General features: G+C 49.2%; 9 protein-coding genes and 1 non-coding gene across 10 annotated transcripts; 5 read left to right on the top strand and 5 right to left on the bottom strand.

The window, feature by feature from the left end:
• Window positions 1–753: 753 nt before the first annotated feature.
• On the top strand, window positions 754–1,221 carry An14g01685 (hypothetical protein; the record flags this gene model as incomplete). Its single annotated transcript, XM_001400758.3, has 1 exon — window positions 754–1,221. One exon carries the CDS (start codon window positions 754–756, stop codon window positions 1,219–1,221), a length of 468 nt encoding a protein of 155 aa, XP_001400795.1.
• Window positions 1,222–1,414: 193 nt separating this feature from the next.
• An14g01680 (uncharacterized protein) lies at window positions 1,415–2,899 on the bottom strand (the record flags this gene model as incomplete). Its single annotated transcript, XM_001400757.3, has 2 exons — window positions 1,415–2,705; window positions 2,754–2,899. 2 exons carry the CDS (start codon window positions 2,897–2,899, stop codon window positions 1,415–1,417), a joined length of 1,437 nt encoding a protein of 478 aa, XP_001400794.1.
• A 421-nt stretch (window positions 2,900–3,320) lies between these two features.
• An14g01670 (uncharacterized protein) lies at window positions 3,321–5,179 on the bottom strand (the record flags this gene model as incomplete). Its single annotated transcript, XM_059744078.1, has 5 exons — window positions 3,321–3,542; window positions 3,593–4,087; window positions 4,142–4,592; window positions 4,716–4,914; window positions 4,966–5,179. 5 exons carry the CDS (start codon window positions 5,177–5,179, stop codon window positions 3,321–3,323), a joined length of 1,581 nt encoding a protein of 526 aa, XP_059604600.1.
• Window positions 5,180–7,700: 2,521 nt separating this feature from the next.
• Window positions 7,701–9,341, bottom strand: An14g01660 (uncharacterized protein; the record flags this gene model as incomplete). Its single annotated transcript, XM_001400755.1, has 1 exon — window positions 7,701–9,341. The coding sequence occupies one exon, from the start codon at window positions 9,339–9,341 to the stop codon at window positions 7,701–7,703; it is 1,641 nt and encodes a 546-aa protein (XP_001400792.1).
• A 76-nt stretch (window positions 9,342–9,417) lies between these two features.
• Window positions 9,418–9,942, top strand: An14g01650 (hypothetical protein; the record flags this gene model as incomplete). Its single annotated transcript, XM_059744077.1, has 3 exons — window positions 9,418–9,486; window positions 9,597–9,704; window positions 9,805–9,942. 3 exons carry the CDS (start codon window positions 9,418–9,420, stop codon window positions 9,940–9,942), a joined length of 315 nt encoding a protein of 104 aa, XP_059604599.1.
• Window positions 9,943–11,894: 1,952 nt separating this feature from the next.
• On the top strand, window positions 11,895–12,002 carry tRNA-Met (CAT). The gene has a single exon. It is a non-coding gene; the product is annotated as a tRNA-Met (tRNA).
• Window positions 12,003–12,496: 494 nt separating this feature from the next.
• Window positions 12,497–13,940, bottom strand: An14g01630 (uncharacterized protein; the record flags this gene model as incomplete). The annotated part of the gene is made up of 3 exons (XM_001400753.3): window positions 12,497–12,648; window positions 12,698–13,774; window positions 13,832–13,940. 3 exons carry the CDS (start codon window positions 13,938–13,940, stop codon window positions 12,497–12,499), a joined length of 1,338 nt encoding a protein of 445 aa, XP_001400790.3.
• Window positions 13,941–14,454: 514 nt separating this feature from the next.
• An14g01620 (uncharacterized protein) lies at window positions 14,455–16,303 on the bottom strand (the record flags this gene model as incomplete). Its single annotated transcript, XM_001400752.1, has 8 exons — window positions 14,455–14,900; window positions 14,960–14,993; window positions 15,057–15,148; window positions 15,197–15,565; window positions 15,619–15,726; window positions 15,808–15,947; window positions 16,004–16,123; window positions 16,173–16,303. 8 exons carry the CDS (start codon window positions 16,301–16,303, stop codon window positions 14,455–14,457), a joined length of 1,440 nt encoding a protein of 479 aa, XP_001400789.1.
• Window positions 16,304–16,880: 577 nt separating this feature from the next.
• An14g01610 (uncharacterized protein) lies at window positions 16,881–18,271 on the top strand (the record flags this gene model as incomplete). Its single annotated transcript, XM_059744076.1, has 2 exons — window positions 16,881–17,377; window positions 17,428–18,271. 2 exons carry the CDS (start codon window positions 16,881–16,883, stop codon window positions 18,269–18,271), a joined length of 1,341 nt encoding a protein of 446 aa, XP_059604598.1.
• Window positions 18,272–18,714: 443 nt separating this feature from the next.
• An14g01600 (uncharacterized protein) lies at window positions 18,715–20,759 on the top strand (the record flags this gene model as incomplete). Its single annotated transcript, XM_059744075.1, has 7 exons — window positions 18,715–18,946; window positions 19,086–19,407; window positions 19,457–19,531; window positions 19,579–19,799; window positions 19,857–20,207; window positions 20,312–20,502; window positions 20,613–20,759. 7 exons carry the CDS (start codon window positions 18,715–18,717, stop codon window positions 20,757–20,759), a joined length of 1,539 nt encoding a protein of 512 aa, XP_059604597.1.
• Between the last annotated feature and the right edge of the window lie 253 nt (window positions 20,760–21,012).

Raw genomic sequence — 21,012 nt, 5'->3', positions numbered from 1 at the left:
AGTACATTCATGCCAATGCAATACCCACTACAGAGATACGTAGTACACACCGGATACTTACCGAATAAAAGTACTGTACTGAGTGAAACATCTCGAATTACACCAAAGAAATAAAACCAATGCAATAATATTCATATTAATGCAGCAACAATCCAATAACCCCAACCCACAAAAAAAAAAAAAAACCAAATAAATCCAATACCTGAACCACGTCACCCGATGGCCAGCTGGGACCCCCTACGTGGATTGACTTCCCTCCCCGATCTAGTAATCCCGGGGTACGATCCCGCGTTTTGTCAACTGTGATTGGCCACACCTGAAACCTGCATCGCCTGATGGCCCCGTATCTAGTCAGTTCACGGCTGGTATTACCGTGTATTGCCGCCGATAAATATAGGGTCTGGTGGGTCTGCCAAGGGTCTGGGTGGATCTTCTCTACCTTGAGAGAGTTGGCTGAGAGGCCTCTCTCCTGTTTGGGATTATTCTAACTGACTAGTAGTACCTAACTACGTACCCAGCTGTTGGGGAAATCCGGAGGTGAGGGATATTTATTGATTCATTAGGCTCCTTTGTTCTGTTCCCTCTCTCTCTTTTTTTCCTTTCTCTCACCTTTTCTCCGTCTCTCATCCCTACCTACCTACCTACATCCACTACATTTAAAACAACACTCGTTTCGTTGTTCTACCCTACACTCGTTCTACACACTCGCTCCTCCACAAGAGAAACCCAAATTATCCAAAGATAGAAAAAAAAATGTCCACCACCACCGCCACCGCAACCACCTCCGCCGCGAGCTGCACCTCAACCGGCAACCTGTACGTGCTGCCCGTTCAGGACGCGGCGTGCGCCATCCCCAACACCAAGAATGCCAGCGCAATCATGGACAAGTGCTGTTCGCCCGCCAGCCCAACCAAATACGACAACGACTGCGGAATCTACTGTCTGGCGCAGGGGCAGGATGTGAAGGAGCTGCTCTCTTGCATTCAGTCTAATGGTGCCGTCGAGGATCCCTTCTGCTCTGGAAACTTGACTGCGACGGCGACGGCGAGCGTGACGGGGACCAAGGCGACGGGGTCGACGAAGACGGGGACGAGTACGGGAAGTGCGGCGAGTGAGACGGGGTCGTCGGCGGCTGTGCCGATGAAGCAGGCTGGAGTTAGTAAGGTTGGATTGGGGATGTTGGGGATGGTTTTGTGCAGTGCTGTTTTGGGGGGATTTTAGAAATCTGATTATGGATTTTATGGATATGATATGATGGTTTGGGGTGAGGGGGAGATGATGGAGGGTTTCGGGTTGAATATGTATTCCTATTTCGATTCGATTCGATTCGATTCTATGATTGTAATGTTACTTATTTAGTTGCCCTACTCGATTTTAATTTTCATGACATTATCTTGTCATCTGGTGGAGGAGGCTACACTCGCCACTTCCCATGGACTTCGGCTCGTACCCAGAAACATGCCACCGTCGCGGCAAACAACAACACTCCTACTGTAATAGCAGCCCGCTCGTAAATCCCCGACTCCGTCAAGGCCGAGCCTCGCGGAATCAACAGCCCCGTCAGCGGCGTGCCAAGCAACGCCCCGACCCCCCGGACCAGATACAGTGCCCCATTCACGCTAGTGAAATGCTGCACGCCAAAGAGCTCCACTAGCGATGCGGGGAACAGCGAGATATACGCGCTAGCAAAGGCGCCATACAGGATCGTGAAGACGATGAAGAGTCCATGCGCCGCGGCACTCGAGACCAGCGATGACGGCAGCCAGAATGCGAATACGGCGACGGTGCTGAGCAGCGTCGTGGCGGCGAGAGCATTGATCCTGCCGAGCTTGTCGGCTGCGTAGCCGATGATGATGCGGGAAACAAAGTTCGATGCGTTGCTCAGCGTGATGAAGTTGGCTGCTGTCGTGGCGCTGTATCCCAGCGCTTGGGCGTATGCAGCGTAGAAAAAGAGCGGCGTTGAGTAGCCGGCGGATTGGAGAAAACATCCTAGGGCTTGTGCAGTGAAGCGTTTGGACCGGGCTACACGCCAGTTGACGAGGGGAACGGAGAATAGTTGTATCCATTTGGGACGGGCGCGGGAGGAGCGGGATGCTCCGGCCGCTTGCAGTTTGACTTGCTCGTGGAATTTGGGCTCCCAGCGGAGGATGCTGCCCGCGGCGGTGACGGTCGTCAGCGAGATGCAGCCTGATATGCGGAGGGCGTTGCGGAAGCCCACGTGGGAGATCATGGCCCGCAGTGCAGGCGGCCAGATCATGCCCCCCACTCCGGTCCCGGAGATGATAATTCCCATGGCGAGGCCGCGACGTTTAGTGAACCAGGTTGGAGCGACCGCCATGGTGGGAACGTAGGCCATACAGGTGCCAATGCCCAACAGCAGCCCCTGTGTCAGAGCAAAGTGCCATAGAGCCTTGCTGAAACTGGCGAGGATGTAGGCGATACCAAACACCCAGCCGCCGGCGATGATCACGGCTTGCGGGGAGAAGAGCTTCGCCCAGGACATGGCAAAAGGGCCGGCCATCGACATAAGCGCGATGGCCAATGTGCCGATCAGGTCGATGAGCGCAGTCGTGCTTCCGGTAAAAGGAGTGTTCGGTTCGCGGGCCATCTCTTCATAGAGGGATTGGTAGACTCCAAACGAGAACACGAAAGCGCAGGTCGTGATCATCACGATGAACCCAGCTGCCACAACGGTGGCATAGTGCCTGTCATGTCAGAACCACCAGGCTTTTTGTTTTTCGTGAGCGTCTTACCATTGGGAATAAACCGGCTCAGGAACGGGCCCATTCCTGCTACTGGAAGCCTGATTCGTATTCTGTGGCAAGGGTGCCACCTGCTCCTGCTCAGCCGCCGACCGTGAGCGATCAGACAACTCTACCTCTACCTTCTGGCTCGCCATGACTACCCAAGAGAAGCACAAGAGTAGGTGGATCGATTCAACCAAGCCTTATTAAAGTTGATCTGATAAGGCGGTTGCTTGCCGAGTCTTATTTCCGCGGCTAAAGCTTCACCCCGCCGCACACGGCAATCTCACAGCTTCATCTACCGGCACCGCGGATCCGGGGTATACCAGGTATATTATAGGCGGATGAAGCCGCCTGACCACCCCCATCGAAGTCAATTTTTGAGCCGATCTTTTAGCGATCCGGCAGTCTCACGCCTCAACTACCTTCATTGGCTGCTCATTCACCGTGAGCTATTTTCGTCATGGTAGTGCCATGTCACGAGGCCAACATAAGCGAGTCTCGACTGAACAAACCGCGTAGCTTATAAGGCTGAGCAGCTTCCCATGTGAAGAGTATGTACATCTCAACGAAAACCTAGCCATGGCTCTCCTCCTCAATATGGACAAAGTCGGATTCGGATCCGAACAGATCACGGTGTTGGATAGCCCACTCCCGGCATAAATGGTTAGTATTTGCCAGATTCTGCACCATACCTAGAACTTCCTGCAGCTGAAGCGCACATGAGGGATCCGCGTCTTGATACATCATCAATACTTTGGCGCAGAGAAGCACGGGAAGCGGTGTGAATGGGGCAATCTATCATGTGTGAGTTCAAGTAGCCAAACACAAGGCACCTGGCCAATCACCTCGAAATAATTCAGCTGGAGCACTGCCTCTGTCAATCGGATAATCTCCTGCGCAGCCAGGATTGCCCGTTGTCGACATTGCAGGACCATCTCACTGCTTTCAATTCCGTCAGCTAGGAGCTGCAGCGTCGTACAATGATATAGAAGAGCCGATTGTATCATCAGATTTGGGATAAGAGAAGCCAGCTCTGCAGGCATCATGGTTGCCACCGGCTGGAGTGTCGAAATAACCTGACCCTTCTTGACTAGTATAGCGTCTAGCCGGCGATGTCGCTCCCAGAAGCTGTTGGATATGCCGCAGTCGGCTTGCTCAGCGGCTGCCTGCTGCCGGTGTAATACTGTTCTTCCGCAAAGTGTAGCTAGAATAACCATTTCTGAAAGTTCTGCTTTCGGGAGAGGCCCATCTTCAGTAATAGCCTTCGAGAGAAATCCAGTCATCTGGTTTAATTGACCCATCTGGAAGGCCTCCTCTCTGGCGGGCAACCGTGTCGCTATCTGTCCGATATGTCAGCTGGATAGGCCAGTCATGAAACCACCGATAGGACATACGACTCGCTCATCAAAGGTCAATGGGCTCTCATGTCTTAAGGAGATAAGCCGGTCTAGTATGTATGCTATCCAAAAGACACGACGCCTTTCCTCTGTGCAAACGGGATCATCCAACCCGCTCGCCTCGTCGGGTCCTGCTCTGCCCTCCTTGTTGAGATCAATCTTGTGCAAGTTCATCAGCTGCACAAGTCGAATACCCTGACCGGCGCTCATCCACCCACGCTGAAAGGTATGGTGGGTAAATTCGTAAACTGCAAGTATCAGTAATGCTTGAACATGCTCTATCCGGTCTATGTTGCTATTTTCAGCTGTTACTTGTAGACATCCTAGTAGCTCTCGGGCTGACTGGTAGAGTGGTTCGCAGAGATGTTCCAGTTGGGCGGACTTGGACGTAGTTATCGTCCACATGGCGTATTGCAAGCATGTTCTCGATATGGATTTACTATCATCCCTGGTCCACGAAAGGTAGCGCCGTGCATTGAGAATGGGGACGAAAATATGTGCACGATCAAAGTACAACTGGTCACTTATTTGCTCAGCACAACAGCGCGGAAAAAGAAAACATGAAACCTACAGTTCGGCGTGTAATAAGTCCGAAATCGGTACAGTCCCCAACTTTGGTGCACCCGCTGGAATGTTGAACTCATTAAGGGGTATGTTTAACTGGGATTCCCAGCCATGCATTGCGGATTGCGCAGCAGCGTCACCGTCTGTGGAAATCTCCGTGGACAGAGGATCCTGTGTCCGTCCAAACAATGTATTCTCGAGATTCGCTACTTCATATGAGTTCTTGTTGATATCTTGGGATTGACCAAGCTACTCACCGATACGCACCTGCAGGCTTTTTAAATGTCCTTTTTTGGGCCCGCGACGGGAAGGCTGGGGGTTGAAAACACATATTATACCCGCGTTAGAACAATTATTGCATTGAGGATGTTTCCCATCACAGCGCATCTTGCGGCGACGGCATTCCGTGCATGCGGAGCCAGGGCGGTTGCGAGATTGGGGTTGTTCGCTTGAAGGCGAAGGGCTGGACATAGCTTGCGCGTAGGCGGGGGTAGGTAAAACAGAGAAGCTCACGTGTGTCGTTCTCATAAGACGGTGATGGAAATTATATGTCTACTCATTGCGAGGAAGGAACACTAAAAGGCATCATTGCGTACCACTGAAAGGTGGCAGTCCATGCCGAGACGACTAGTGCACCTTTTGTCCCGAGTCATGGAACATCCTGCAACGAGAAAGGGGCGGGGTTGACCGACTAGTAGCAGAGTTGGTGGTCTAGTCAGTATGCTTCCAGCACAATTTATGCGTTATATCACCCTGCAGATGAGCATGAAAGGATAATCCTTGGGTGAGGCATTGCCTCTTATGGGAAACCGAGTGGGGTCAGCACGAGCCATGTCATGACCATCAAACTTATAAGATCGACGCGCCCGGGATCACCCGTATGCTAGAGTTGCAATGTGTTAGCAGTAAAGTTCGATCGCAATGATTTGGAATAGGAAGTTATGAGGATCAGCTAGTGAATCATGCACAGGGTGGGGGGTCTCTTTTTGGATAGTATTGTCTGCAGGCAGATGACCAGCTATCGAATCAGCTCGAACTATGCTTGTCTAATGGTGGTCATACCAAGCTTCTAGCTAGCCCTGGTAAGATTCCTGAGAAACGTAATGCAGCGGCTACTGCGTGATGCTATTCGGAGAACGCGGCCTGAAGACTAGTTCAGCTGTTTTTTCAGCTACCATCAAGGATGCAGAACTTTTGTTATGATGCTGCATCTACGTTGGTGCACACCGCAACTTAAGCCCAGGGTGACTGCATAAGTGCGATGATAACCCATGCTCAGAATCCTGGGCGGCGGAACGATCTCGATCCAGGTCTTTCGATAAATAGTGCTAGCAGCCCTGTGCTAATGCAATCCTAGTTTGCGTATCACTGTTTCTGATGCGCGAACAGAAACCTGTTCTCATCAAAACAAGCGTGAGCACAGTATAGAAACTCCACGCCCATTAGCTATTGCTTGCTCTTGATGAAAAAGACAAATCATTGGTTACAGTTCTACTTCCTGTTCTGAGCCAGATTCAGAGACAGCCTGTTCTTGCAGCAGATCGGATAATTGCCATCATGTAGGCCAGAGGTCATCCACACCATGCTGCGTGCAGCGGTTAGCCTTCAAACGTGCAGCTGCGGAGGCTGGCATTTTCTTGGGATGCTTGGCATCAGAACGCGCTGGAGAGAATCGAAGATACTTCGAGACGAGTTTGGTGTGCACCCCGGACATCTGGAAGAGAGGTTGTTGCATTCTGTTGGGTATATTCGGCTTCTGTTAAGTTCTGTTGGCTTCCAATGTCTGCGGGTGTCTCTTAGACCCTTGCTAGTTCCATATTGCTTTTGCTGCTTATCTTCAGCCAGCCACCATCAAATAGGAGTCAAAAAACCATGTTTATCCCTGCTCACGATCTCCAGATTTGCATCTTCAACCAAAGTCTTCCAGATCTGTTAAAAAGGCTCTTTTCTCGTGATCCGAGTCTGTAAGTGCTGAATCATCTTGATACAAGAATGAAGCGCCAAGATACTGCAATGCAACCGAAAGCTATAATAAAGAAGCAAATGGTCAGTGACAGCGGCTCCGCCGATACTTAGAAGGTCTGGATTAAATGCTTAGCTGCGGTATGAACATAGCATACCATCGAAAGTGAACTAATCGAAACCAACGGCCATTTACTGCACTAATTCCCAGGGGTACACCGAACGTATTTCTCGATATACAGTGCAGGACATGAAGAACGAATTCTAATGTGTGTAAATACCAAAGAAAAGTTTGTGATTGATTGCCTGTTGAGGTAAAGAGGGAAAGTGAGAGATGCTTGTGGATGGCATCCGCGGCTGCGTTACACGTGGTCGGCCATGGGAGGCCTGCAGAAACCTGAGGCCACGCCTCGACAAGGCCATTATTTTGATTGGAGAAAGTACGGAGTAGCCTGGGATGCAAAAAGCAAGCAATTTTGGTTCTCAGACTAGTGACACATTTCTGTAGCTAGTTAGCTGATTTTCTATCTAGTAGAGCATGTCAGGCGCATCCCCCGCGGAAATAGTTTCGTTGGCTCGTAATTTTAACTTTCTCCAATAATGCTATATCCTCCTTTCACGGTAGATACCAAAAACATGACATCTGCGGCCGCCTGTCCTTAGTGGAGGCACTATGTCTCGGGTGATCATCCCGCAAGACACATTAAAGGGACCCATGCGTTTCCCGCAAATCCATTGGATACATGACTGTCAATGTCAAAATATTGGTCCTCTGTGAGCCTTTGATAATTACATCTTATTGCTGATCCCTTCCTGTAGAAGGCTCCCCGGGAGAGTCATGACTCTGCCGACTGAGGCAAGGCTGTATTATCTGTATTTCCTGTCGAGGCTACTGGGGCTAGAGAAAGGTTGACAGCCTGGCCTACGATTGGCTGATCAGCTATCGCTACACATCAAGCAAATGACTCGTGGGGGATAGTTTAATTTCATGTCCTCTCGCCGTGAAATCCGCATGGAGTCTTCCTATATTTCAGAGATTCGCCATCTGTACAGTCCGGAACCCCTTCCAAGTCTCCAAAGCCTCCTTACAAGCCTGTTCGTATGCCGGTATCCCACCACAAAAATTGAGCATCTGCCGCTTCTTCCCCGGGATATTGGCGCCCATGTACCAGGAGTCCGCCTGAGTAAATAATGTTGCGTTGGCAATTTCATCCGCCCCATTTGACCACGAGTCTGCGGCTTCTGGTGTAGCCTCAACAGATGCCAGTCGATTAGCCCGCATTCTCTGGATAATGTTGATGATAATTTGCCCCTGGACTTCCATAGTAGATGGTACATTGCTAAGCGCGCTCGGTCCATGCACTCCGCACATGTAGAAGAAGTTGGGGTATCCACTAAGCGTCAATCCCAGGTATGATTTTGCGCCGTCTCTCCATTCTTCCTTCAGAGATCTGCCCTCCGTGTTATGAAGGCCAAGACTAGTCAAACTCCCCGTCAGACCATCGAATCCAGTTGCCAATGCAACTGCATCAAGCTCATGGTAGGCTCCACTGCTCGTTACAATACCGTGGGGCCGGAATTCAACAATCTTCTCCTCGCGCACATTGACTAGGTGGACGTTCAGCTGGTTGTATACTTCGTAGTAATTCAATTCCAGTGACGATCGTTTCGCTCCAATGGGATGTGGTGGATCCAATGGTGCCAGGAGCTCCCGCTTCCTGGGGTCATGGAGTCTCGAACGCGTCTTTCGAGCCCAGAAGTCGTACAGGGCACGGTTTGCTTGCAGGTCGGTCAAAACATCAATATAGCTTCCAATAATGACATGAAAACCGCCCTTTTTCCATACATATTCGTATAAAGCCTCGCGCTCCTCGGGTGAAACGTCAAATGTCCGTTTGGGTACTTGCGTTGCTACATGCCCCGCAAAGGTTCTGCCGCGGTCCCGAAATACGTGCGGATACATGGACTTGATGACCTCCTGCTCTTGAGGAAGTTGACGCTGTCGCATGGGCAAAGCCCGGTTGGGTGTTCTCTGAAAAACCGTCAAGGTGCCTGCTTCTTTTGCCCACTCTTGAATGATCTGAATCCCTGCTGAGCCCGTGCCTATCACTGCCACTTTCTTCCCCTGAATATTGACGTCCTCCTTTGGCCAGTGTTCGGAATGATAGATTTCTCCTTTGAAATCCTCCATCCCAGGAAAAGCAGGCGTGTAGCTCTTCGATGCAAATCCTGTACATGAAATGAGGAATTGGGATTGGGTGATTCGACCATCCTCGGTCTCGGTGCGCCAATAGCTCTTTTCTCGGATATATTGTGCCTTCACTACCTTGGCCCGGAAGTCCACATCTTTCTTGATGTGAAGCTTCTTGTCGACATGTGCAAAGTACCGGCGCAGCTCCTGACCGGAGGGGTAAACTTCGCTCCATGACCAATCCTCCCAAACCTCCGGCATGGACAGCTGATAAACCCAGCTTTCCGAGTCGACTCTCACACCTGGATAGATATGATTTGCCCATGTCCCTCCCAGATCTGACCCTGCTTCGTAAATCCGGCACGAGTAGCCTAGTTTGCGAAGGTGATATAACATAAATATTCCCGAAAAACCGGCACCAATGATGAGGATGTCATATTTGACAGGGCAGGTGTCTGTAGGATGTTCACTGTGCGCCATTTCTATATTAATTCTAGGAAAGGCATATGTGTAGCAGCAAAAAGGCCAGTATGCAATAATTGGTGGGCTCCCTGGAATGTCAGGAGGAGGGCAAGTGTCGGTATTTGTAGTCATGCGACCGCACCGCCATCGCCAAGGGTCTGAGGTGTGATAAATGAGGTACTTCTGTGACAGGTCCACCAATCTCTGGATACGGGCCGTTGGAGAAATTGTTGCTTACTAGCGCGGAGACCTTATGTAGCAGTGCGGGTTGAGGTGCACGCTAGCATTGGACGCCTGAGAAGCCATGCTTTAAGTAGTCCGTTCACATGGCGACGGACGTTTTCGGCTTGCTCCACTCGAACCTTGAAGATGCGTGAGATGGTTAGAGATTGTCGAAGATAAATCCATTACCCAGTCCTCGTAGAAGTACATTCAGTTGACAATTATGGTGCTTGTATCAAGGCTGGGGAGCTGATGACAGCTTGGCCCGAGTAGCTTCGACAACAACCGAATGCCGATTGGCGTGCAAGCAGATACGAGGAAACTCTCTAAGAAGCCACATGAGGGAAAGATGGGACAGGCCGCTGATTCCGACGATATGGCGGCCTTAATGAGATAACTATTGGTCGCCCGACGAAGATAAGCACTAGCGAAACATTGGCGCACGGGACGAGGATGGAAAGGCTCATTAGCACTTTATTTTGTCATCTTCGCCGGAGCAAATCAGCGTCCTCCTCCAACCCCACACTGGACGATCCGGCCTCGTTGACGTCGGAAATGCATTGCTGACGGAGTGTTAATTTCTATATGCACCATTGTCAATGCACAGTGACGGGACAAAGGCTCCTTCATCACCGTAGTCGAAAGACTATGAAACCGGCGAGACAACTGACCCGAATGTCGCTGTTCGGTACTGTATCAGAAATACAGACACCCCATTTTCAAAGTTGGCCACATAACGTAAACCACAATCGCGCAGGCCACACAATCAGGCGGGCCACCCTGTAATACTATATTAATGATCCTCTTTCAATTCAAGACAACCCAACCATCAAGAACCTAGAGATGTAAAGTCTTGATATATAGATTCTAGATAATATAGAGAAACTGCAGACCTTTTTTTAAAATCTCCATAAGTATATATAATAGCATTATATATTACATTCCTGTAATTTTACTGTATTATATGAAACTTTGATATATCTTGTAATAAAAATACTAAAAATCTAAAAAGGAGTTATAGTATTTAATCTTCAATATGAAATACATATATAAACTTAGAAATTCTCAAACGCTGTATTGGCTGAGCTATAATAAGACTAAAAAGGCATCTTTTATATGGGAATTGGGAAAGCAGGGTGGCCCGCTTGATTGTGTGGCCCGCGCGATTGTGGTTTATGTTAGCTGGTTATTAGATTGCACGGAACACCGCCTTGAAGGCTGACAACGTAAACCACAATCGCGCGGCCCATCTTGTAATGCCATACAAAATCTATCTTTTTCAGAATATTTAACCTCTAAGAATAAATACAGTTCTTATGAGACTTTTAGATTAGATAAAGCCTAGCCACTAGAATATAAATATACTAGACTTACTCAAAATTATTTTAAAAATCTTTTAATAGTAAATAGATATATGTATTTTACATGTAATTTATATTACCAGCTATTATATGTAGTTATAAAGATCTTGAAGAAAAATATTAAAAATGAATTAATACTTACTATAATCTATATACTCAATATAGAGTCTTATACTTCTCAAATGGTTGAGATATTTCAACTATTACAAATGGGTTTTATATGGCATTATTAGCTGGGCCGCGCGGTTGTGGTTACGTTAATGATGTTTAAATCTGTCAATAATCACCACGGAGGGTTAATCTCAGCTAGTTAGGTTGGATCGGTGAGGGGATATGGATATGAAACACCACTTTTGTATGTGCGGATGCATGCTGGGCTAAAAGTTGGAAGTACTAAGAAGGACAATACGCCACCAGCAGCGACTTCGAAATTCAAGGTCTGTCGAGGTGCATGCCAGATCCGGAATAGCGGGATTTACTTTGCTACTGAATCCCCATTGAGTCTGGGGATTGTGATTAAACCCCGGACCCATATCGAGCTACATTTGTCGAGGTGAGGTAAATGCGACGATATTCTGATGTTCCGTTCAAATTTCTATGGGCAGCGTGATACTTTCTCCCTTGCGTGGTATTATTTGGCTTTAGCTGTGTTTGTGAATATGGTATTATTCCCATCACAAAATCATCATACTATAGAAATTCCCTGTGGCTGTGATATGACTGCTGCTGTTCGAATATATATACCAGTGGACCAAGACGGCAGTGACACACAGGTTCTCGTCACTGATCAAGAACGCATGAAAGAACTAATTACAGCATACAGCCCTTTATCTCAACACAAGTAACTTAAATATAATCAAGCTTCCTACGAAAATAACACCATCGAATAGCACAAAATCGAAACTCCCATGTCACCCACACAAGATGGCGTTGTGAAACAAGGTGGACGGTATATAAACTAAATAATGGTTACGGCTTTCAACAAGTCGTCTCGATGGTGTAGTTGGTTATCACGTGGGTCTCATACTACAGTATGACGTGGAAGCATAACTTCCATGCGATCCCAAGGCCGGGAGTTCGAACCTCCCTCGGGACATTTCCTTTTTGGTTTCCCGCAACCGCCTGTCACGTGACTGCATGAGTGTTTCAGATCTCTTGACAGGTCCAATGAAGTTAGTATTCATTTCACTTCATTTCTTTTTATTTTTATTATTTTTTCTTGTACATCTTACTTCTAGCAGCCATTGACAACGAGAACTAAAACCCCAAGTTACTGCCGGGCTGATAGAATGCTGTCAGTGAAGTAGTTATGTAGTCACTGGTATTCCGATCATGCCATGGTACTATTAATATGAAAATGTATGTAAAGCTAGAATCTGATAAATAATGGATCTATAACTGTCTAAAATAGATAAATAAAAATATATACCCGAAAGGAACCCCTTAGGCACATTGCCTATCTCCATCATCAACCCAACTCACATTAAGAAAGAAATAAAATGCCGAGCTTTAGAACCCAGTTTTATGCTCGCCGAAAGAATATCAAAACCGTCTATTGCTTTTGATCTCTAAAACCAGAACATGAGCCTTTCACGCCCAGCCCCGCTTGATCTTCCAATTCATAAACGCTGCAGCGAGCGGGAATAGACAGATCGAGAAACCGATCCAGGCGAATAGGACACCGAAGTCAAGTCCGATCCGAGAATGCGTATCGAAGAGAATAGTGCGAATTGCCTCGACAACTACCATATGTTAGATTGTTTAACTGCGAGAGATGAGGGAGCAACTTACTCCTGTGAAGAGGCCAGGCGTAACCCCATCTGAAGAAGCCTGGAGCCAGATCCAAAGCATAAAAACCAGTGGCCACGTTGGTGATGACCCAGAAGATGAGGAAGAGCGCACTCCAAGGAAGACCGATAATCATCGCCATGTTCTCACATGGGAAACCGAGGGCACACATGCCCGCCCAGTTCAACATCCAATAGACAACGAAGGAGCCGTGGCCGTAGCCGTTGGGGTTGTAGGCTACCTGAGTGTCGGGTGCGGAGGGGTTGCTGAACGGGATCTGGAAGGCCAGGGACACAAAGGAGTAGAAGAGTGATAGGAAGAAGTATGTGCCAATGTTGGACAGGATGCGCCATAGGAGCCACTGTGGGATTTTCAGCGGAGGGTGGTTGCCCTTGATGAACTGAATGTGTATGGGCATCATGAACGGGGTGTTGAAGAAGGCAAGGATGATCAGATAGATGAGACCGATGCTCACGGCCGGAGTTATGACGGCTGGCGCAAAGGGTCGAAGGTCAACGGAGGTAAATCCAATTCCTGGGTTGATGGCCTGTGGCACTTGACTGATGTTGTACCCTTGCTGAGCGACGTACTGTATCCAGCGTAGTCCAAAGGACGACCGGACGGCCATGTCGAGATCGTATAAAAAGGGATTGATGTAGTCGTAATAGGTGGTCGGATCGCGTGCACTGATCGTGACGAACTCGGCCGCACCGTAGGGGTCGTAGGACGAGTTTCCGTTGATGACAGCGTTGCGAAGAAGAGCAGTGGCATTGGCATTGATAATCACAGCTGCATAAGCATGCTCGTCATACACGGACTGGCGCACAGCCCAGGGGTCATTGTTGAAGTCCGCAGGAGACTTGATCGTGTATCCTAGATGCTCGGTGCTCGTATCAAGTATATGGTCCACAACCTCTGTCACGATCGGGCCCACAATTGGAGTCTCATTTCGGTAGGGCTCCAGCTGGCCATCGAAGTCGACAACCCAAACCGTCAAAGCAGAAAATCGAGACTCTGCGTGGAATTGTACGGCCCAGAATAGTGATAGGATGCAAAGGATGAAGACACAGAGTATTAAGACTATAGCATACAAATTAGCAAAAGAACCCAATAATGATTGATGGGTCTGGCACTAACCTGTCCGGCCCCACTGGAAGAACACGCTGCGACGAACAGCTTTCAGAGCGGGATCGAAGAACGAGACGGCCGCAGGAGGGACTTCAGCCTTGTCGCCAGCCTCGGCCATTTGTACCTTATCGGAGCTCATACTCTGGCCCAAATATAGGGACGTAGACCCGATGTGTGGGGAGAAATAGGATAAAGGTAGTGTAGGAAAGAGGGAAGACCACGGCAGACAAGAAGATCATGCCATCCGCGGTGAGACAGGCCCGGAGGAGCGATGGTCAGATTTAAAAAGGAGTCAGTCCATGATTAGCCTTGTTGGTAACCCCATCGCAACAATTTTCCACTGGCGGCTCACTCATCGCTGTATGGCGTGTCGGCAACGGGCAACCCGGGATATTTTCCGAATGAGGTAAATGATCCAACTCCGAGTGCCAGAGTTCGCCTTTATCGGAGCGCGAGAGCGAACTTTTTCGCTCTCGGCTGGACCGAGCCAAGCGGATTAACGGCTATTCTCTTAAGGGAATTTAGCTGGACCCAGGGATTGCCCCCTGGCTGGACCAGCGTGGTTTGTCCCGTGCATTCCTATCTTATCTGATACGACCAGGTCTATCGTTGCTTTTGTGCTTCGTTTTAGGTTACACAGAAATAAGCAACGCCTCGGATGCCTGGACAGTAAATGTTGCCCGCCCTGCTGTTACTGCGGTCGCCTCCATATCTTTGGTGCCCTGCAATTCGCATGTCGCGTTCGCAAAGGTCTGCCGTCCAACGGTGATCGCCCCCTCTCCGACGATCGTTGTCGCGGCGTCTCCCGTCAATCGCAACGCGGATACCGAAGTGGTTGCCGAAGGAATGCCGCTCAATGTCACGCTCACGCTGCTTCTCGTCCCCGAGGTGTAATACTCCGAGTTGTACAGCAACACACGGATGGGCTGGTTACTGCTATCGTAGAAGGCGTATGCTGCGAACCTGCTATCCCCGGTGTCTAGCTGGGCAATTTTGGAGGCCCCAGAGAGGGCAAGGGCGGCAGTATAGGCGCCGTAGAATGGCGCATTCACCGACTCGTCCCACCAACAATACGGGCCTTGCACCTAATATTAGCTTGCGGCCAACCATGCATAAGCAACAACATGAAATACGTACAGTTGCCAATTGTTCCTTGGTGGAAGAATAATTGCTGTCCAAGTCAGATTCCAAAAGACTTATTCTAGATCTGGGGATGGTATGGCGGTAGGCTTACTTTAACTCCTAGAATGGTGGCTTGCATGACATAGTCCAGGATCCAAAGCCCGGCGCCGAAAGTAGGGCTGATACCACCACCTCCACCGGTCGCTGGCTTCCATTAGCATATGGTCAGACACGCGCCGAGCGAAAACATACCCGAGTTGGTTTCTCCCATGACAAAGTCTTTATCGAGCTCCTGTGCAGCCACTATCTGGCTCTGAAACTCTGACACTCTCTCCACTATCTCGGTGTGGCTCATCAATTCAACTAGGTCCGCGGTAGACGCGGATTGTGGATAGTAATGGTGGCAGAAAGAACGCACGTATTGGGTGCTGTCGGTTTCTTCCTCTTTCTCGGCTAGATTGCTGACGTTAAATGTACCCACGCCGAAGAAGACCCCGGCTTGGGCGAAAGACGTCTCGTCCAAAGCACTCCCTACCGACGCTTGCCACGAGACCTGCGAGGCTGCATCAGCTGCAGCTGTCCATGACTGACCATCCGCGATTGGATCACTTGAGGTGAAGACTGATAAGGATTAGCGCTGCTTTCCTGAAACTAAGTGCATACTGTGAACGTACAGTTTGGTTCGTTTCCAAGCTCGATGGCATAGAGATTGGCAATATTTGATTTGGCGATCTTCGCTGCGGCGATTGTATTGTCGATATTATCCAGCCGTCTGTTAAGCCCTAAACATCATCTCAGCATTGCGGTTTGTGAAATTAATAAGGGCACCTGCGAATAATTTCTGGGCGACATCAAGGACCTACCAATTGTCACCGCCCCTTCATAGGCTGCTGCTATTTCCATGAAAGAGTCACCAAACGTGAGTGACTCTGGTGCATCATCCGGCGAGTCGACGCTGTAAGAGACCGCCGACGATAAAGAGGCATTGTATGTCGCACGATCCCTTGAGAATAATTTAGGACGATAGGTCGAAGTAAAAGGAAAACCTGGATAGCTCACTGCGTTGTGCCTCCAATTCGAATGGGCGAGTAGGATCCTGATGCATCCTGCAGTTGTCCCAAACAAGAATTTGTCAATGGTAGTTGCTGGAAGTATTCCGGGAAGGCGAAGAACTCGAATCTTGTCATAGTCAGAAATCAGTTCTCTTGAAGTAGAACAGGTGACTTACGAAACTCCCACAGGAGCAGCGTCTAGCTGACCACTGGAGTTTGCTGGAGCTGACGATGGGATTTCAAATGCGAGGCCATTGACTCCGCTTCCAGTAATCAGCAACAGAGTCAAAGCAATGAGAGCATCCATCCTGATGCCAGACATAACTAGGGTTCCAATTGAATTGTACATAACGCGACCCTGTCTATGCTTGTAGCACGGAGTACTTGCTCAACGGCCTCCAGAGACTCCTATTTCAATTGCCGAAGTTAATCGAACTGGATTGCTCGAACTCATACATCCCCCGGGCGTGCCATCGGTTATTATGGAGTCAGCTCGGATAAATTGATGTGAGGGGGCGATCAAACATCGTCAGAGTTTATTGAAGACGATCGGTGAATGGCTGGCCATCGATGGACACCGGCGGAGATCCCTGTCATTGCGGGGGCGGGGCAGTGACGAATGGACCAGAAGTTCTTCCACCAAACATCAGCTGTACTGGAGGCCAGTCGATAGCCATATTCCTTCGGTTATAGGGTGAAAAGAGAAATAGGGAGGAGATGTTGGGAGGGGAGATGCTCGGCCGCAGTCTTCTCTCGATCCCGTGTCGAGCCAGTTCACGTGCCTCGCGGAATCGCGTAGTTCTCTTCCTAGTTGGGAGTCTATCATTCACCAAAAGTCTGCATAGCCAAATTACTCTGGCGCACCTGATATTGCTGAACTAGTCATGGCTATTCCATCAATTACTGCTCTTGGGGACGACCCCAATACCGAGCATCGCCTAAACGCCTGTGCATATCAACAGTCAGCAATCACAACTTCTGGCAGCATCCAGTATGTGGCTTTCTATACTCCGCGGGAAGAGTCGGACTCTAGAAGAGTGACAATTGCGCGCCATGATCTTCAAGACACTTCCTCCAACTGGCAATACTTGACTTTCGAAGATTACGACCAGACGACCGATGACGGACATAATACGATATCCATAGGGATCTGTGCCGGTGATGGAACAATTCATGTGTCGTTTGACCACCACTGCGATGCGCTGAAATATCGCATCTCGCGATCAGGTCTGGCAAATGACACGAGCAAGTCGAGTTGGGTGGCAAGCAACTTCAGCCCGATCCTAGATCATCTACCCGGCTGCGACGGTTTGTTGGACGTTACATATCCACGATTTATACCCGCAGCAAGAGAAATGTATTTTGAGTGTCGCATTGGAAAGTATGTAGGGTGCAAACTCCGGACAAGCAGAATCTGACGATTATCCGTAGAGCAGGTGCCGGCTCCGATGTCCTATATCGTTACAGTCCCGACACCGCCCAATTTGTCCATTTGGGAACCTATCTGGTTGGAAGACAGTGTAATCCATATCCCAATGGAATGTCCTATCATTTACCAACGAACAGCTTACATGTTACTTGGACTAACCGACATTTCATCGAGTATGAAGGAGCAAAGGACGGTGCTTCCACGGCCCACAAAGCGCAAGCTGGACCTAATGGTCCCGAGAATAACGAAGGTTTATATTATGCGTACAGTCGAGACAATGGTGCTACATGGAACGGACCAAGTCAGAAGTCAGTGACTGTTCTGTCAGCACGTCCAGGGACCGGACTCGAGTCCCAAGATAGTCAACTACTCGTCAGGAATATCCCTCGAAACAGTGGTATTATGAATCAGGAGGCACAGTACGTTGACTCTCAGGGAGGAGTGCATGTCCTGAATCGGGAAAATACCACCGGAAAGGAGACATGGATGCATTACTACCGCTCTTCGTCGGACAACCAGTGGGCCTTTTTTGCGCTACCTGAAATCTATCCTACGCCTACAGGCCCTCGGGGCAAACTTGTCCATAGCGAGAAGCTCAATTCTGTCTTCTTCATTCTTCCGTCGAATACGGGGAATGAACTGCTGATTGCGCGGAGGAGTATGACTGATATAGATGGAGAGTTTCGTGTGGTATGGAGAGAACATGGATACAGTGGAGAACCACTGATCGACGAAGAGGCCTTCACGAAGTTTGAGCTTCTGTCTGTTCTCATATTGAGGGATGATAAAGAAGGTAAAAGAAAGGTTACCGTGATACAGTTCGACATCAATGAACTGGCACAATGAGGAGCATGTGATAATGAATAGGCTTACTTGGGAGCACTAAGAACAGTAGATAGTAGCAGCAATACTAGTGGGCGCCTGCAACCCGAAAGTCAATTACATGTCAACTCTTGCTTGTGGCGACGCAGTCACTCGCACTAGGAATACATTTTCCACCAACAGGAGAGCTAGGCAATCGCCACAAGCTATCTGAGCTGCTCACAAGGTGTGTTTTCCAGCCGCCTCGGATGGCTTTAGGCCGAAATTCCTATGCAACCTTGGGGAGGGATCTGCACGATCAGCCCCGCAGTTCCCCCAGGTTTTGGCCCCGGGTAATAGCCTGGGCATGCTTATCTTGCTTAGGCAAGACATGCCTCAGGATCCTTCGCTACAGACTCCGTATATATCTCCTTGATGGGAGTTGGCGGCAGTACTAGGGGGTACTATCGAATCAACCCGACTTCATCATGGCAGTTGGTGCGCGGAAGCCCGTCGACCGTAGAGCGCTTGAGGACACCACGGTGGTGAGCAACAAACAAGGGCCATGGTGGAAGGACACTGGTCTACGAAAGCTGAACTTGATGCTGTTCTTCCTCATGTTCAGCGAGTTCACTCAAGGATACGATGCTTCTTTGATCAATAATGTGCAGGAGCTGAATGTTTGGCAGGAGGGCATGTCAAGTATTGACTTTGCAGCTAGTCCGGTTGACTGACCATGCGATACAGATTTCAATCACCCTCATGGCAGCCTGCTGGGAGCCATGAGTGCGATGTACTGGATAGGTCAGACAGTACACTGACCCCAGCGACCTCTAACTTAGTCTGACTATAAGTTCAGGAAATATCGTCGGCGTCGTCTTCATCTCCTTCATCTCCGACAGGCTCGGACGAAGATACTGCCTCTTCTTCGGTGCGATCCTGTGCCTTGCCGGTACTGGCATGGCTACCGGCGCCTCCAGTGCTGGTCTGTTCATCGCAGCTCGCTTGCTTCTAGGCATGGGGGGTGTAGTAGTGGCTGCGATCGGGCCAGTGTGGATGGGCGAATTAGCCTACCCAGCCCATCGAGCGACAGCAACGTCCATGTCGAACACTACATACAGCGCTGGTTCAATCATCGCAGCGTGGATTACATTTGGAACATTCCGACTTGCAAATGCATGGTATGCCCAACTGCCCGAGACCATACTTCCTCATCCTTATCAAAGCTAGGGCATGGCGCATTCCCACCGTCTTCCAAGCGCTTCCTTCAATAATCCAAGTAATTGGAGCATTCGTTCTTCCAGAGTAAGTCAGACCAAGCAGTGATCTCATCCAATCACTAACAACCACAGATCCCCCCGCTGGCTCATCAGCCGCGGCCGTGAACAAGCTGCCCTCGCCATCCTAGCCAAATACCACGGCAACGGCGACGCTCAAGACATCGTCGTGCAACAGGAATATCAAGAAATGAAAGAAACCATTGAGCTCGAGATCGCGGCCAAGAAGACCTCTTGGAAAGAACTGATCAACTCCCGCGGGAACAGATGGCGTTCATTCATCCTCATATGGTGTGGTGAGTCCATGTACCCCCAAACCAATCACCACCATCATCTAATACCAAAAAAACCAGGAATCTGCAAACAATGGTCCGGCAACGGCCTAATAAGCTACTACCTCAGCAGCATGCTCAAATCCGCCGGGATAACCCGCGAAGTCGACACGACCCTAATCACAGCAACAAGCCAAATGTTCAGTTTCGCCTGCGCGCTGGCCTTCGCCTTCCTCCCAGGCCGAGTGGGCCGTAGGCCCCTCCTGCTCTGGTCCATGGGACTCATCTGGCTTGTCTTTGCACTCATAACAGCCTGTACGGGCGTATTTGTCGAAACGGGTAGTCAGTCTGCATCGTATGCCACTGTCGCTTTTATCTACATATACAATGGAGTACATAATCTTGGTTGGACGGGTGCAATGATGCTATATGGTTAGTATTTACCTCAATGCCCTTTTTGGTCCCTTCTTGGACATAAAGCCTCATACAAGATGGAACCGAATACCGGTTAACTGCAATGGCTGACTGAAACGCAGTCGTCGAAATCCTCCCCTACTCTATCCGCGCCAAAGGCATTGCCCTTTTCTGGCTCGTCACTGGCGCCACCGGGGCATTCAACACATATGTAAATCCGCTGGGAATCGATGCGTTCGCATGGAAGTATTATTTCTTCTATGTAGGGTGGATTATCGTTGAGTTTGTGGTGGTGTATTTCTTCTTTATTGAGGTTAGTGTTCATTCTGTCCTTCTCATGTCCTTTATATCTATATCTATATATACACACACATGATTTGGCTGGAAATTATGGTGGTGGCTAACATTTTGATATATGTTCAGACTAAAGGACCGAGTCTGGAGCAGATTGCGCTGCTCTTCGATGGCAAGGATGCGGTGGTTAGTCATGCTAATCCCGTGGCGGAGGAGTTCTTGGATGAGAAGGAGAAGGAGGGAGCGGAGGCGAAGGAGATTGAAGTGGCTCGGTAGAAGGTCATTGGAGGTAGTGCTCAAAGAAAGATGAGACTGATTTATATTTACGGTGTTGATAGGAGAAGTGTGTGAAATGGGTAATTTTGAGACTCGTTATTCCTGATACTCGCTATTAAATCTATTCTGAACAACAAATGACAAGCAACAGAATGGAATCATCACCATCGGCACATAATACTCAGCAGTGAGATCGTACACTGCCCATTCCCGTATGGGCAGGACATGAGATGGGAAAAGTAACAGAGGGGGA

This window comes from Aspergillus niger (genome assembly GCF_000002855.4).
Source record: "Aspergillus niger supercontig An14".
NCBI lineage: Eukaryota > Fungi > Ascomycota > Eurotiomycetes > Eurotiales > Aspergillaceae > Aspergillus > Aspergillus niger.
This window is presented reverse-complemented; position numbering and strand designations above follow the sequence as displayed.